This window comes from Rana temporaria, chromosome 10 (genome assembly GCF_905171775.1).
Source record: "Rana temporaria chromosome 10, aRanTem1.1, whole genome shotgun sequence".
Lineage (NCBI taxonomy): Eukaryota > Metazoa > Chordata > Amphibia > Anura > Ranidae > Rana > Rana temporaria.
The window spans coordinates 53,423,198-53,440,085 of record NC_053498.1 but is presented as its reverse complement, the minus strand read 5'-3'; the positions used below and the strand labels follow the sequence as shown (position 1 = coordinate 53,440,085).

The 16,888-nt window shown below is 45.8% G+C and overlaps 1 protein-coding gene across 1 annotated transcript in view; it reads left to right on the top strand.

Annotated features, from left to right (window-relative positions):
* The first annotated feature begins 4,991 nt into the window (after positions 1–4,991).
* The window catches only part of NDUFA3 (NADH:ubiquinone oxidoreductase subunit A3), a 73,159-nt gene continuing 61,262 nt past the window's right edge, over positions 4,992–16,888 (top strand). The window contains exon 1 of the mRNA XM_040327621.1: positions 4,992–5,096. Within this exon, the coding sequence (XP_040183555.1) occupies positions 5,024–5,096 (73 nt within the window). The 5' untranslated portion in view covers positions 4,992–5,023. The remainder of the gene's footprint in view (positions 5,097–16,888) is intronic.

The following is a 16,888-nucleotide window of genomic DNA, read 5'->3' as shown; positions in this document are numbered from 1 at the left end:
CCGCACCGATTTCCAAAAGTAGTTTCTGTACAACTTTTAGTGACTTCTGGGTGCAATTTCCATCCATCCTTCTGGGTACAGCAACCCACACAAATGTCTCTGAAATCGCCTGCCAAACTAGCACTGACATGCAGGTATGAAATCGTGCGAGTTTAGCTGAACTTGCAGGATTTCATTCCCGCTGTCAGTGTGAACCTGGGCTAAGTGAGTGTTATTCCCTATATATGCACATTATATATATATAAAATCATTGAAATGTATACACTGAGTGCTTTTCCCTAAGTCCCCTTTCACACTGGGAAGTTTTTAATGCATTTTGGGCTAAAAATAGCACCTGTAAAACGTCTCCCCTGTAGTGTAAATGTGAAAGCCTGAGTACTTTCACACTGAGGCGATGAGCTGGCAGGACGTTAAAAAATGTCCTGCAAGCAGCATCTTTGGAGTGGTGAAAGAGCGGTGTGTACACCGCTCCTGCCCATTGAAATGCAGCGGCGCTTTGCGGGTTGTTTTAATCCTTTTTCGGACACTAGCGGGGGTTAAAAGCACCCCACTAGTGGCCAAATACCTCCACAAAAATTACGGTAAAGCGCCGCTAAAAATATCGGCACTTTACCGCCGCTGCCTGAGTGTGAAATACTGCCTAATACTGTCATCTGTACACTAAGAATGCGCCTTACATTAGTGATCAGTGAGAAGAATGTCCCTTACATTGGTGATCAGTGAGAAGAATGTTCCTTACATTGGTGATCAGTGAGAAGAATGTTCCTCACATTGGTGGTCAGTAGGAAGAATGTTTCTTACATTGGTGGTCAGTGAGAAGAATGCGCCTTACATTAGTGATCAGTGAGAAGAATGTCCCTTACATTGGTGATCAGTGAGAAGAATGTTCCTTACATTGGTGATCAGTGAGAAGAATGTTCCTTACATTGGTGGTCAGTGAGAAGAATGTTCCTTACATTGGTGATCAGTGAGAAGAATGTCCCTTACATTGGTGATCAGTGAGAAGAATGTTCCTCACATTGGTGGTCAGTAAGAAAAATGTTCCTTACATTGGTGATCAGTGAGAAGAATGTTCCTCACATTGGTGGTCAGTAGGAAGAATGCGCCTTACATTAGTGATCAGTGAGAAGAATGCCCCTTACATTGGTGATCAGTGAGAAGAATGTCCCTAACATTGGTGATCAGTGAGTAAAATGCTCCTTACATTGGTGATCAGTGAGAAGAATGCTCCTTACATTGGTGATCAGTGAGAAGAATGCTCCTTACATTGGTGATCAGTGAGAAGAATGTCTGTTACATTGGTGATCAGTGGGAAGAATGTCCCTTACATTGGTGATCAGTGGAAAGAATGTTCCTTACATTGGTGATCAGTGGGAAGAATGCCCCTAACATTGGTGATCAGTGAGAAGAATGTCCCTTACATTGGTGATCAGTGGGAAGAATGCTCCTTACATTGGTGATCAGTGAGAAGAATGTCTCTTACATTGGTGATCAGTGGGAAGAATGCCCCTAACATTGGTGATCAGTGAGAAGAATGTCCCTTACATTGGTGATCAGTGGGAAGAATGTTCCTTACATTGGTGATCAGTGGGAAGAATGCCCCTAACATTGGTGATCAGTGAGAAGAATGTCCCTTACATTGGTGATCAGTGAGAAGAATGTCCCTTACGTTGGTGATCAGTGAGAAGAATGTCCCTTACATTGGTGGTCAGTGAGAAGAATGTCCCTTACATTGGTGATCAGTGGGAAGAATGCTCCTTACATTGGTGATCAGTGAGAAGAATGTCCCTTACATTGGTGATCAGTGAGAAGAATGTCCCTTACATTGGTGATCAGTGGGAAGAATGTCCCTTACATTGGTGATCAGTGGGAAGAATGTTCCTTATATTGGTGGTCAGTAGGAAGAATGTTCCTTATATTGGTGGTCAGTAGGAAGAATGTTCCTTACATTGGTGATCAGTAGGAAGAATGTTTCAAGCCCTGGTGAGAATATGGATGTATACAGACAAAAGATCATCGATCGTTTTCGGAAGACCTGAGGAGAAACTTAAATGTTTAAAAGCTGAGCATAAAAACTTCAGAGCCAAGTATTTCCAGGCCTGGAGTAAGAATCGTTTGGCCATGAAGCCAGAGTTACAAGAGATGGAAGAGAAGGTAAAGAAACAATTTTATTGTTGGAGAAATTAAAAGATAAAAGTGGAGCTTTTAGGTGCATGAGATTATTACGCATGTTACTACTTACACCCTAGATTACTCCCCGGCACAATACCTCCTGCATCACACACATTTAACCAGACCTGAATATTTTAAGTCCCTGGCCATGCATATGGTGAATGCGGCAAGACTCTGCATCCCGGTACATTGGCGCTCCACACACACTCCGACGATTGGGGAATGGTTCAGTAGGATCTCTAAGATCGAAGAAATGGAGGAACTAATCTATATCTCTCAAGAGCGCATCACGAAATTTACAAACACATGGGCATGCTCGTGCATGATCGTGCAATTGTCATTCAGAGCCTAGGTTCACACTGACTGTGGGAAATCGCACAATTTCATTCCCGCATGTCAGTCCCGACTTTGTGGGGTGATTTCAGAGACATCTGTGCGGGTTTCTGCACAGATGTAAATGGAAATTACACCCTGAAGTTACCAAAAGTAGTACAGAAACTACTTTTGGTAATCAATGTGACGCCACAAATGCAGCGTCGCACCGATTTGGATGATGCCATTGCTAGCATGTTCTGCCGATTTGGCATGCGATTTGACATGTCAAATCACATGCTAAATCACTCCAATGTGAACCAGGGCTCAGTATGAGGCCACTGAAAGCTGGAAATTGTGACAGTGCCTGGCAGGCAAGAGGTTAAATGATAGGCTGATCGCCGCTGCCGAGTTTTAGAAAAAAAAAAAAAACAGCGCTGCGGACCGCGGCCGTTTTAAATATAATGTGAGCGGCCTGGGGGGCAATGTCCACTTTTCCACCTGGGCCAGTCCGCCCCTGGACTGGGGAATCTGTCCCTAGTCCCTTTCCCTATCTCAAAGGGGAGATGTCAGTGGTCTGTTAAGACCCCTGATATCTCACCAAAGCCCCCCAACAGGGCTGATTAAAAAAAAAAAACTGCAATAAATAATAAAAAATGTAATTGTAAAAACATAAAAAGTTAAATAAAAAGCACACTGACACTGTTCACACCCCCCTTAAAAAAAAAGAAAGCAAACAAAAAAAAATTTAATAAATTGTAAAAAATAGTTTCGCCGAGTACTTGAAAAAAAGTATTGGTACTTGTACTCGGTCTTAAAAAAGTGGTATCGGGACAACCCTAAAAATAGGTATGCCCCCTCTAGTAATACAGGCCATGAAAATAGGTATGCCTATTGTAATGCAGGCTGCAAAAATAGGTATCACGCCTGTAATAATGCAGGCCGCCTGTGCCTCCCTGTGACATCCAGCCAGCCCGTGGCAACCATTGTGTGCCATGCAGACTGTGGCCCCCCTTTGACATGCAGACTGTGCCCCCCCCCCCCCCCCCACATGCTGACTGTGCCCCTGTGACATCCAGCCAGCCTGTGGCAACCATCATGTGCCATGCAGACTGTGGCCCCCTCTGTGACATGCAGACTGTGCCCCCCCCCTTTAACATGCAGACTGTGGCCCCCTCTGTGACATGCAGACTGTGCCCCCCCCCTTTAACATGCAGACTGTGGCCCCCTCTGTGACATGCAGACTGTGCCCCCCCCCCTTAACATGCAGACTGTGGCCCCCCTTTGACATGCAGACTTTTAGGTAGATTTACGTACAGTGGAATAAAGTTACGGCGGCGTAGCTTAGTGTGTTTAGGCTACGCCGCCGTAAATTAGCTAGGCTAGTAGTGATTCTCAATCTACTTACCTGCTAATATACGGCGGCGTAGCCTAAAGCGGGCGGGCGTAAGGGCGCCTAATTCAAATTGGTTGGAGGGGGGCGTGTTGTATGGAAATGAGGCTTGACCTCAAGTTTTTTTACTTTTTTTGCTACTGCGCATGCGCCGGGCGCCTACATTTTCCAGTGCGCATTGTGGCTAAGTATGCCGTATGGGCCTATTGATTTTGACGTGGACGTAAACGACGTAACTCCCGATTCGCGGACGACTTACGCAAGCGACGTAAAAAATTCGAACTTTGCGGCGGGAACGGCGGCCATACTTTAACATTGTTATTCCACTTCATAGGTGGAATAACTTTAGGCCGCATAAAACCTTGCGGAAACGACGTAATTCGACTGCGGCGGCCGGGCGTACGTTCGTGAATCGGCGCACAAGCTCATTTACATAATCTACGCCGGCCGCAATGGAAGCGCCACCTAGCGGCCATCAGAAACATTGCAATCTAATATAGGACGGCGCAAGCCGTCGTATCTTAGATATATTTAAGTGTATCCCTGTTAGAGAATACACTTAAACATAAGTCGGTGCAGATTCAGAGTTAGGTCGGCTTATCTGTAGATAAGCCGGCCTAACTCTTTCTGAATCTACCTATCTGCGCCCCCTAACATGCTGACTGTGCCCCTGTGACATCCAGACTGGCCCCCCTGACATTAGGACTGCTCCCTGTGACATGCAGACTGTGTGTAACCGATACAGCTTGTTGCTGTCCCGTCCTCGCAACCAGCCTGTGTCCTCCGCTGTCATCCAGATGGAGCCAGGTGTCTCGCTGTGTCTTCATGATGCAGCCGATCAATCGGTGAGTACGGAGTTAATGGGATGCCTTAGCTTGCGCACTATATTTTTCCGCAAGCATGTGGCCTCAGGAAGAGTGGTTATTGGAAATCATGAGGCTTTCCAGTCCCTCACCTATCAGAAGACACCATCCATGTGCTATTAATTGTTTGAACTTTATTTTCTTCGTATCACCTGAAAACGCTAAAGCCGCCAGCAAGGGGCGCTCTCTGTGGAGCCGGGGTAGTGCGATAGGGAGCAGAATATGACACTGCACCGCAGCTACCGGAAGTCTCTCAAGCAGCGGTTCTGCGTGTACAAACTACATGTCCCGACAGGCAGCTCGTGACGTCATTCCACTTCCGGACCAGGTCGCAAGCAAGATGGCAGGATTATTTAGTGAGTGTTTGTCAAGGAGAGTCATTCCTTGTCCTTGTAAGCAGTGTGTGTTTATACTATCTGGACGTGTTGTGTAGAGCACTATTTTCAGTTACGGCCCTGCAGCAGTGTTTTTTACTAAATGTAATGTTTTGTGTGTGCTTGCAAGCTTCATCGGTGAAGATATTCTTAACTCCTTCAGCTACTATTTAAAATAGTTTCATTATTTATTTGTAATTTGTGTATGCCAGATAGCAGGGAAAGGCAAACTATGTATCATTTGTATATTTCTGGTTGCCTCCGGGCAAACTGTGTGTCTGTATTGGGGGGACGCACTAAACTGCATACAGTTATTGGGATGGTGGGATTATTGGCTGCAATACTCGGCACTCTCACTAGGTCCTGTTACTCAAAATACGTTCTTTTCTGCACTGCTTGTTGCTAAAGGCAGAAGTTTTTTTTAGCTCAAAGCTGAGTTCCACCCAAAAATGAAACTTCTGCTTTAACCACTATGGAAGTGGTTAAAGCAGAAGTTTAATTTTTGGGCGGAACTCAGCTTTGAGCTAAAAAAAACTTCTGCCTTTAGCAACAAGCAGTGCAGAAAAGAACTCTGGCACTCCTCTCCTACATGTAAAAATCATATTTATTTATTTTTTTTGCTAGAAAATTACTCAGAACCCCCAAACATTGTTTTTTTAGCAGTCACGGTCACAATAAAAATCGCAGATCGCCGCCATTACTAGTGTAGCGGCCTGCTACTTTCTAGCCGGCACTGCTTTAAATTTAGAGGGTAGTCTAATGGCGCATACACACGATCATTTTTCGGCATAAAAAACGTTGTTTTTTTTAAAAAATTTCATTTAAAATGATGGTGTGTGGGCTTTACAAAAAACGACAAAAAAAAAAAAATTCGAACATGCTGCATTTTTTAACGACGTTTTAAACAATGTCGTTTTTCGGGTTGTAAAAAATGATCGTGTGTGGGCTAAAACGACGTTAAAAACCCACGCATGCTCAGAAGCAAGTTATGAGACGGGAGCGCTCGTTCTGGTAAAACTACCATTCGTAATGGAGTAAGCACATTCATCATGCTGTAACAGACAGAAAAGCGCAAATCCTCTTTTACTAACACAGAATCAGCTAAAGCAGTCCAAGGGTGGCGTCATCCTCATGGAAATTCCCCTTTAGAGTGCCGCCGTACGTGTTGTACGTCACCGCGCTTTGCTAGGGCATTTTTTAAAAGCGATGGTGTGTGGGCAACGTAGTTTTTTTTCTACATGCCGAAAAACTTTATTTTTTTTTCATGCCGAAAAATGATCGTGTGTATGCGGCATTAGTAGGGATGCACCGATATATCGGTGGCCGATACATATCGGCCGAAAACAGCATTTTTGGGTCCCTGCCGAAACACATTAGAATTGCCGATAATGAACGCTGTGGGTGGGACCATTTCGTTTACAAGGGGGCACAGTTCTAATACATACACAGACCGCCAGACACACACGCTGGCCGCCAGACATGTACATAGCGTGGGCAGCGGCAGCGGCACTGTACAAATTGCGTGCCGACTGCCGATCGTGCTCCACCGGATTCCTCCTAGCTCCATTTCCTGGTATTTGGACTCCCCCCTATGGGGGAGTCTTTTGGTCTAGTCCAGCGGCGTGACGTCACGGCCGGAGGTGAGGGAGGACTCGGAGCGCTGGGCAGGCCAGGAGCTGTGTCGGAGCCTGTGACAGTCAGAGTCAGAATAACCACACTGCCTGCCTAGGAGGAACCTAGCAGCGTAACCTGATAAAAAAAAGTAAGCACTAGCAGGGGGAGGGGGGTTAACTAACTGAGACTGACCAGCACTTCCCTAATGAAAAAATGGCAGATAAAAAAAAAAGTATCTGCTATTTATTCACAGAGGCACAGTGAGGCTGTAATTAATGTTTTTTTTGGTAGTCAGAGAAGGCAAGCATGGCTCAATAACACACAAACGTTTTTTTTAAAAAACGTTTGTGTGTTATTGAGCCATGCTTGTCTTCTCTGACTACCAAAAAAAACATTAATTGCAGCCTCACTGTGCCATCACACGTCGCCACTGTGCCCATCAAACCCAGCCACTGTGCCCATCAAACCCAGCCACTGTGCCAACACACTTTGCCACTGTGCCCATCAAACGCAGCCACTGTGCCAACACACGTCGCCACTGTGCCCATCAAACGCAGCGGCTGTGCCCATAAAACGCAGCCATTGTGCCATCACATGTTGCCACTCTACCATCACACGTCGCCACTGTGCCCATCAAACGCAGCCACTGTAACCAATTATATACTATTTGTGTCTAATTTTTTAAATAAAAGTTTGGATTTTATTATATTGAATTGGAGCTTTTCAATTCTGGTTATTTTAAATCAATGAAGCTAATTAAAATGTCTCGTGTAATACATCCAATTATTGAAAAAAAAATTGAAATAGGGGAAAAAAAGAAAAGTAATTTTCGGTTTCGGTTTCGGTCTGAATTTTTTTTTCATTTCGGTTTCGTTTCGGTTCTGAAATTTCCATTTCGGTGCATCCCTAGGCATTAGAGTTAGTTGACTCAGACTGTGTTATTTTTACTACATTTTTGGCCTCTGTTCCAGCCATGGCTGTACTGTGAGTGACCACTATTGTTGTCTGGGGTGCTGTTACTGCCCCAGGCCGAGGGTGGCAGCAGTCAGGTCAATGTGTTTTGGGTGTTCCCCTTCAGCAGCCAATCAGAGGGAGTTGATCGTCCCACTGTGCATGCTGGGGAGTAGTCCTTAAGGGACAGACGTCACTAGTCCGGGGTCATCGTCGATCCTGGGTCTGTCGTCCCACCACCCCCCGTGTGTGGCCCTCCTGGCTGGGGGTGCATGTTTAGGAAGGTCTGTGGCAGAGACTATACCAAGATTTCATGTGACATCCTGGCTGCTAGGTTAGTGAGAGAGGCCTATCCAGGTGCACAATACCCGCTCTGGCTAGAGTGGCGACGAGAGCTGTGTTGCTGGAAGCAGGAGTGTTTCCGAACAAAGTTATACACCTATTTTCTATTACCCTTCCACCTCTTCAACTACCGTATTTTCCGGCGTATAAGACGACCCCCTAATTTTCCAGGAAAAATTTTGGTTTTGGGATATACTCACTGTATAAGACTACCCCCTTCTTACTAGTCTTTCTGGAAGCTGAGGGGTAGCCAGAACCGCTGACAGAAACAGGCTTTTTCAAATCTCACTATGCCATTACATTACATTCCTCACTGTGCCCATGGGCGTAGGAACCGGGGGGGACGCATCCCCCCAGGAAATAATGCGGGGGGGACAGGTATGGCAAAATCCCCCCCAGGTAAGGAGGACTTGTGTCGCATTTCTTTTTTTTTTTTTTTTTTTTTTTTTTACCACCTCAGCTTTTTCCAAATCCTAGAGACCGGCTCATGGTTTGATGCGTCTTACGTCTCATTTTGTGGTTTGCATCATGTGTGGTATATTTACTGTGCACCTTATGTTTTTTTTTTTTTTTTTTTTTTTTTAAATATAGGCCAACACTATAATAATAGCGGGAATGGGTCATTACAATAGCTTGGCATTGTGGCCCTATATTATTTGACGCCCCCCCCCCCCCCCTCTTGGCTCCCAGGAATCTCCAAACTTTTCCTTCGCAAACTAAAACAATCTTTAACGTTCATTGATCATGAATAGTATGTGACTCGCTCTAGGGAGCGACCCTAGCCTGGGAAGTGTTATAATTTCCATGTTGCCGGCCCATGGCTTGTTAGTAGCATACCCTAACTCTTTCTGCATAACTCCATGTTTTTTTATACTCCCTCCATTTTTCCCATTTTTCCCTATGTCCGCCACTCGTCTCTAGGTGACTATCTTTTAACTCTTCCAGCCTGTACGTTTCCTCCACTTCGTCTATCCAGTTCCAAACGTGTGGACTTTCCGTCTCCTGCCACTTTTTGGGTATAAGTTTCTTAGAGGCGTTTAGAAGATGAGGAATTAAAGACTGCTTATATTTTTTTTTCCCCTCTTGGCTACAATGAAAGAGCACGACCCAGGGGTCTTTCTTTAAATCTTTACCCGTAATAACTTTAATTTGACTCAAAATTATGTCCCAGTAAGTTTGTATTTTTGGGCATAACCACCAAAGGTGGGCCATCGTGCCTCTTTCAGAGCAGCCCCGCCAACACTCTGCGGTCTGATCTGCTTTATATTTATTTGCTTTGTCTGGTGTAATATACCACCCTGAAATACACTTATAATTAGTTTCGGCGGTTGGTATGTCAATTGCGGATGAATGGGTAAGATGCATAATCCTCTTGTAACTGTTTGTCCCTCTTGTGATTCCTAACTCCCTTTCCCATTTGCCTATAAAGGGTGCTTCGCTCCGTGAACCTATCTTTACCAATAAATCATATAATTTAGTGATAGTGCCCTTAGTATTCTTAGATTTACAAATCTTCTCGAGTGGAGTAAGTTCCGCCTCCGTCCGTAATGGACGGGGGAGGTGCCTCACAAAGTGATGCAACTGGGAGTAATGCCACCTATCCAAGTTCCAAAAATCCGTTTTGGATCTCAGATCTTCATAGGTCATTATCTCTCCCTCTTTAATAATATCCCCTAAATATACCGTGTCAACCTTAATCCAATTACCTCCAATTTTATTTTCCCCTGGTGCAAAATAAGGATTTTCTTTAAGGTTCATTAATGGGGAATTAAATTTACCCTCTATTTGTGTCAGGGTCTTGTCCCACATTCTTAAAGTGTCCCGTGTTAAATCATGTGTTTTGTGGTCTAGTGCTCTGTGTTGTGCAGGGATCCAAATAATATTATTCAAATATTTACTAGTTAGTGCTTTCTCAATTTGCACCCACCTTTTATCCTTCCTATCCCGTGCCCATTCTACCGCACGTGCTAAAACCGCCGCCTTATAGTAACTTTTAATATCCGGAACTGCCAGACCGCCGAGTGGCTTACCCTGTTTTAGGATAGAGAGGGATATTCTATGCTTCTTATTTTTCCAGACATAGTTTAGTAACAAGGAATTAAGAATTCTCAAAAATTGATGAGGGAGTGTTATGGGGAGTAATAAAAATTTATAAAGAATTTTTGGGACTACCACCATCTTCAGCATATTAATGCGTCCGATCCACGAAATGGGTTTATTAACCGTTCTTTTTAATTCGCTCTTGATCTCATTTAGTAAGGGAATATAATTTATTTTGTACATCTTCTGGGTTGTATTGGCCAGTTTGACTCCTAGATACTTTAATTCTTTGGTCCAGGGGAACACACAGATCTCCTTGACCCGACCCACCTCCTTTTTGTTTAAATTAATATTCAGAATTTCAGATTTAGTTTCGTTAATTTTAAAATTAGAAATGGCACCATATTGTTGCAACACTTTGGAAAGCTTTGGGATAGATTTGGCCGGATTGGTTAGATAAAACAAAATATCGTCGGCAAAAGCCGATAATTTATGTTCCTCCCCTTCTACTCTGACTCCATTAATGTCAGGGTCGTTACGAATAGTAGACAACAGAGGCTCTAAAGAAAGAATAAAAAGGAGGGGGGACAGGGGGCATCCCTGCCTTGTCCCATTTTTCATCTCGAAGGGGTCCGATAGTGTCCCATTAATTTTTATTTTTGCTGAAGGGTGATGGTAAAGTGTCTTAATCCAGCGGGACATCCTTTTTCCTATTCCCATTGCATTGAGAGTCTCCATCATGAGCCCCCAGTCTACCCTGTCAAAAGCTTTTTCAGCATCAACTGACAGGAATAGACCTGGGGGCCCATTCTGCCTTATGGTCTGAAGCAGGAGGATAGCCCTGAGACTATTATCTTTGCCCTCTCTGTTGGGGACAAATCCTACCTGATCGGGGTGAATCAAAACGTGCATGGCCCCTTTTAATCGCCCCGCCAGAATCTTGGCAAAGAGCTTAGTGTCTGTATTTAACAAAGAGATAGGTCTGTACGCCGAACAGAGAGAGCTATCTTTCCCTTCCTTTAAAATTATTGCGACCATAGCTGCAGTAGCATCCCTGCTGATTTCAAATTCAGATCCTAGCCCGTTGAAGTATTTGCACATCTTAGGGATCAAGATGTTGCTAAATCTCTTATAATACTGGGGGGAAAACCCATCCGGCCCCGGGCTTTTACCCCCCGTGGTGGAATTTAGAGCTTCTTTTATTTCTTCTTCAGTTATGGGGCGGTCCATATTTAAACTTTCCATCTCCTCTAAACTAGGAAGTCCTGCCCTGTCTAGAAATTCTCGGATCTTCCCCTCCCTTTCCCCTGCCTGCCACCTTGGATTTTTTAGTGTATAAAGTTCCTCATAATAATTTTTAAAAGTATCCGCTATTTCTCTATTTGCGTGCACCATGTTCCCGTCTTTCCTCTTTATTTTTTCGATATAGTTTCTAGCTTTCTTTTTTTGAGCCATTTTAGCTAGTTGCTTGCTTGGTTTGTTACCCCATACGTATCTCTCTTTAGAGATACAGTTAAGTTTATTTCTCGCTTCCTGTTCCATGGTCTCCTTGAGGGCGTCCCTCTTTATTGTTAAGTTGAGGTATGTTTCTTTTAATCCCTGTGTTTTATGTTCGCGTTCTAATGTCTCTATCTCTTTAGTCAGGGTGTTTGCTTTACTTTTCAGCTCTTTTTTTTTTTTAATGCCCTCCGCAATTAGAATTCCTCTAATGTAGGCTTTGTGTGTCTCCCAAAGGGTTGCGCTGGTTATCCCTTCTGTATCGTTAATGAGGAAGAATTGTTTTAATTCCTCCTCCACCCTGCTTGCCCCTCCTTCATCGCGAATCAGGCTATCATCTAGGCGCCACACCGGCCTCTGTCTCTTTTGTGTGGACAATTTAATTTTCATAGAGATTGGAGCGTGATCTGACACCGTCATAATTCCTATGTCCGTTTCCGTTATAGAGTCCAGAAGCCTGTGATCCGCCAAGATGTAGTCGATTCTGGAATACGTTCCGTGGGGGGGGGAGTAAAACGTGTAGTCATGTTCCTTAGGATGAAAAATCCGCCAGGCATCGACTAATTGGTGGTCATGAATCTTTTGTTTAATTCTTTGTAGAGGCCCATTTTTTGTCTCCCTCCCACGGAACGTACTATCCTCTTTCGGATCCAGGACGAAATTTAAGTCCCCCATCAGGATCGTATAACCCTCGGCGAAGTCTTTTAACTTTCCCAGAATTTTCCCTAAGTATTGGGTTTGATGAACATTTGGGGCGTAGATATTTGCTAAGGTATAGACAATGTTGTCAATCCTTACCCTAAGGAATATAAATCTCCCTTCTGGGTCTGTCTTCCTTGCCTCTAGGGTAAATCCAAACCCCCTTGAGAACCCAATTGCCACGCCCCTAGCGCGTTTCGAGATAGAATCCCCATAAAACCAAGTGGGATATGCGGATGAAAAAAGCTTAATATTCGCCTCTATGGTTAAATGGGATTCCTGAATAAACACGACATCCGCTTTAAGTTGTTCAATCTCTGCGAGGACCTTGAGTCTTTTAACTGCTGAGTTCAAACCCTTAACATTGTAGGATAGAAATTTTACTTCAGTCATTATTCTATGCCTTGATCATTTCTTGATGATCTGTCCGTGAGATTCCTTGGGAGCCAAGTTCCCTTTTCCCTTCCCCATTCCCCCACCCCCCACCCTCCTCTCTCCCTCTCCCTCCCCCCCTACCCAGGCCAATACCTCGCCTCTGAACCGAAGGGATCCTTGGTACCCCCTACCCATCGGCTTCTATGGCTGAGGTGGAGCTCCTCTACGCCCCTCCCACCCTCTTTTCTCCCGAAATTCCGGGGACTTGATCTTTAGTGGGTGGGGTAACAGATCTGCCCTCCCCCCTCCTCCCTCCACTCATCCCCCCCCTACCCCACCCCCTCCCCCCAATACCGGATAGTATCCCCAAGGACCCATCCCCCAGGACCACCCTGGGGGTCGAGCGTCTTTCTACTAGCTATTCCTCCCATCCGGGCAAGTCCACCACAGGCATATCGAATTTACGGCAAAATCCCGCCAGGTCCTCTGGAAATATTAATTTTGGCCCGATGGGGGGGGTAAAAAAATAAATATAAAAGAAAAATATATTTCTCTGATTTTGTCTCTTGTATGCCGATCAAGTCCCCCAGTAATTTCGTAGAGGTCTGCGGAGGTAAGTGAGGTATCTCCTGGGTGACTAGAACTTGCCGGCTAACACCTAAGTGGCGGTTCCTATGGGTGCGTGTGGTATGCAAACCTATAGGGCATAGATTCTTATGCTCCTCTAGTATAGGAAATTTTTCTTTTCCTTAATCATATTCTTTTGTTTTTGGTAGACAGCCAAGCTTAATCAGAGCATTATGCATATTTAGTGAGATTAATGTAAGCCTCTGATGTTTGTCTACTGTATCTAGTGCCATGCTCCCAACCCTGGTTGCCCTACATGTTTTTTTTTTTTTTTTTTTTAAATATATATAGTTTTTAGCAGAGGTAGGTACGGTGACACCAGGGTGTCTGATATTTAACCGCTAAGTAACCACATTGAAGTCCACGTCTAACAGGGCTATATATATTTTTTAACAGAGGTAGATTCAGTGATACCAGGGTGTCTGGTATTTAACCACTATGTGACCGCGTTAAATTCCACGTCAAACAGGGCTGAAATTTTTTTTAAACCATCAGCGTTTAAACTCTTAGGGAATATATTGAGAAAAGGTATATATAAGAAAAAAGGAAAAACCAAGTTTGCAAGTCACTTTTATGACGTTTGGAGTGTAACACATAGGGTAAATAGCTAAGTTCCACTTTCTCACCCTGTCTCCGCTACTTGGGCTAGGTCCAGATCCACATGCTGCCTTCACAGGGTCATATACCAAAGACAAAAGGGTGAATATTACCTTATTCGCTGGTCTTCTTTGCAAAGGAAACTTTTGTTTTTACCCTTTCCTTTGTTCCTCCTGGAGCCTGGGTTTCCAGGGATCTGATCCGAGCAGGAGGGGGGGGGGGGCGGGCGGCCAACCAACGTCCCCCAGCTTGAAGCTGGAAGCCTCTCAGCTGTTCCCTCCTGGTGAGCTTCCCCTGCTGCCGGGGGGGGGGACGGTGGGGGGGGCGGAGGACGAGAGAAGATTTCCGGAGAGCGGAGGAGGTCAGCGTGGGCTGCTGGGTGAACGGACTACCCGCTCGGTGATCGCCTTCCCTGCGAGGCATCCGCCGTCGCTGGAACACCGCCGGGTCGAGGTCCCTCCATCCCTCGCAGCCTCGAGGGTCAGACCCGTGGCGCTTGCAGCTCCTCCCTCCGGCGTGCGTGCGTCACGTGCACCACGCCATCCATCCTTGTGTCACATTTCTAAGCTCCGTTACCGTTATTGTGTCACCGGCCGGCCGCCATTTTGTGGCAGATGGTGCCCTGGGATTGGGCGAATGTGATCAGGTGCTCCGGCGGGGCTGGCCAGTCCTTGAACGCGGGCGGCGCATGCGCGAAGGCCCGCCCGCGCATCTGTAAGCCGCCGCCGTCTTCTCCTCCACCCTTCCTCCCTGACCGGACCTGGAAATGCTCAGAGCCTTCATCTGGGACCGGGAAGTGGAACAACTCGGCAGTGTCAGTGTGGCATACCAGATCGATGGACAACAAAAAGTGAGTCACGAGTGAGCCTGTGAGGGATGCAGAGCAACCGCCGGTCAGCAGCAGTTAGTTAGGGAGAGGAGAGTATAGACAGAGACACCGTTGCATGCCAAAAGTCCCCTCCCCTCAGGAATCAGATTAATGATTTACTGAGCATCATGATGTTATCCCTCAGGGCTTTCATGTAAGGGGTTAAATTATGAATCCTGCTAGGTATTTGGCATGTCGAATTCCCTGAGGGATACATTATATAGCTGGATTATTTAACCCCTTGGGGTTAATCCTGCTATATAATGCACCCCTCAGGGAACCTAGCAGGATTCATAATTTAACCCCTTACATGATGCTAAAAGCCCTGAGGGATAACATCATAAAGCTCAGTAAATCCATTAATCCGATTCCTAAGGGGGGGGGGGCTTGGAGGGGGCTTTTGGCATGTAACGGTCTCTGTCAGTACTATCTGTGCATTAACACGTGGCGTGACTCTCCTAGCGGCTGCTAACCCCCGCTAGTGGCTGATAAAAGGTTAATACCACCCACAATGCGCCTCTGCAGAGGCGCATTGCGGGTGGTATTACCGCGGTTTCCCATTGTTTTAAATGGGAAGGAGCGGTGAAGGAGCGGTATACATACCGCTCCAAAGATGCTGCTTGCAGGAGATGTTTTTCTCTCCTGCCAGCGCTTCGCCTCAGTGTGAAAGCCCTCGGGCTTTCACATTGAGAAGGCTGGGCAGGAGTTTTTCAGGCGGTATAGCAGCGCTATTTTTAGCGCTGTACAGCCTGAAAAACTCCTCAGTGTGAAAGAGGCCTTACTGCTGCTGACCGGCGGTTGCTCTGCCTCCCTCACAGGCTTACATGCTGAAAGCCCTGAGGGATAACATCATGAAAATCAGTAAATTATTAATCCGGTTCCTGAGGATTAATAATTACACCTATTGACATTCATTTATTTATTCATTTAGCGCTGTACTTCATTTTACACATTTCAGTGTAGGTGTAAGGTCGGTGTGTCGGGGGTCAGTGTATGTGTCAGGTAGGTGTCAGGGGTCAGTGTATGTGTCAGGTAGGTGTCAGGGGTCAGTGTATGTGTCAGGTAGGTGTCGGGGGTCAGTGTATGTGTCAGTCAGTGTAATAGTCAGTGTTGGTGTCAGGTGGGTCAGTGTAATGTGAGTAGTGCAGGAAGTAGGAGTGAGGTGGTTTAGTGTAGGAGTGAGGTGGTTTAGTGTAGGAGTGAGGTGGTTTAGTGTAGGAGTGAGGTGGTTTAGTGTAGGAGTGAGGTGGTTTAGTGTAGGAGTGAGGTGGTTTAGTGTAGGAGTGAGGTGGTTTAGTGTAGGTGTCAGGTAGGTTAGTGTAGGTGTCAGGTAGGTTAGTGTAGGTGTCAGGTAGGTTAGTGTAGGTGTCAGGTAGGTTAGTGTAGGTGTCAGGTAGGTTAGTGTAGGTCAGTGTAATGGTCAGGTGGGTCAGTGTTCAGTGTAGTGGTGTGCTGGTTAGTTGTCAGTGTGTAGTGTAGTGGTGTGCGGGTTAGTGGTCAGTGTGTAGTGTAGTGTAGTGTAGTGGTGTGTAGCAGTAAATTATTAATCCGATTCCTGAGGATTAATAATTACACCATTACACCTAATTACACCTATTGACATTCATGTATTTATTCATTTAGCGCTGTACTTCATTTTACATATTTCAGTGTAGGTGTAAGGTTGGTGTGTCGGGGGTCAGTGTATGTGTCAGGTAGGTGTCGGGGGTAAAAATGCTGTCCCCCCCAGATTTGTAAGGGTTCCTACACCCATGACTGTGCCATTACATTACTTGCCCCCTCTCTGTGCCTGAGCTTGCCCCCTCTCTGTGCCTGAGCTTGCCCCCTCTCTGTGCCTGAGCTTGCCCCCTCTCTGTGCCTGAGCTTGCCCCCTCTCTGTGCCTGAGCTTGCCCCCTCTCTGTGCCTGAGCTTGCCCCAACTGTGCCTAAACTTGCCCCCCAGTGCCATCACTCACTTTTTTTTCAGGCGGTGCAGTGACAGTCTCCGTGCTGCGCGCGTCAATGATTTAAAAGACGCGCCTTCTCCTCAGACTGTCCTGTGTTAGGCGGAACACAAATCTTCCCAGCAGCGCCTCTGTTCTGTGTTCCGCCTATCAGGGACGTCTTCTCATCTCGTCCAAGGATGAGAAGGCATCTGTGATAGGAGGAACACAGAACGGAGGCG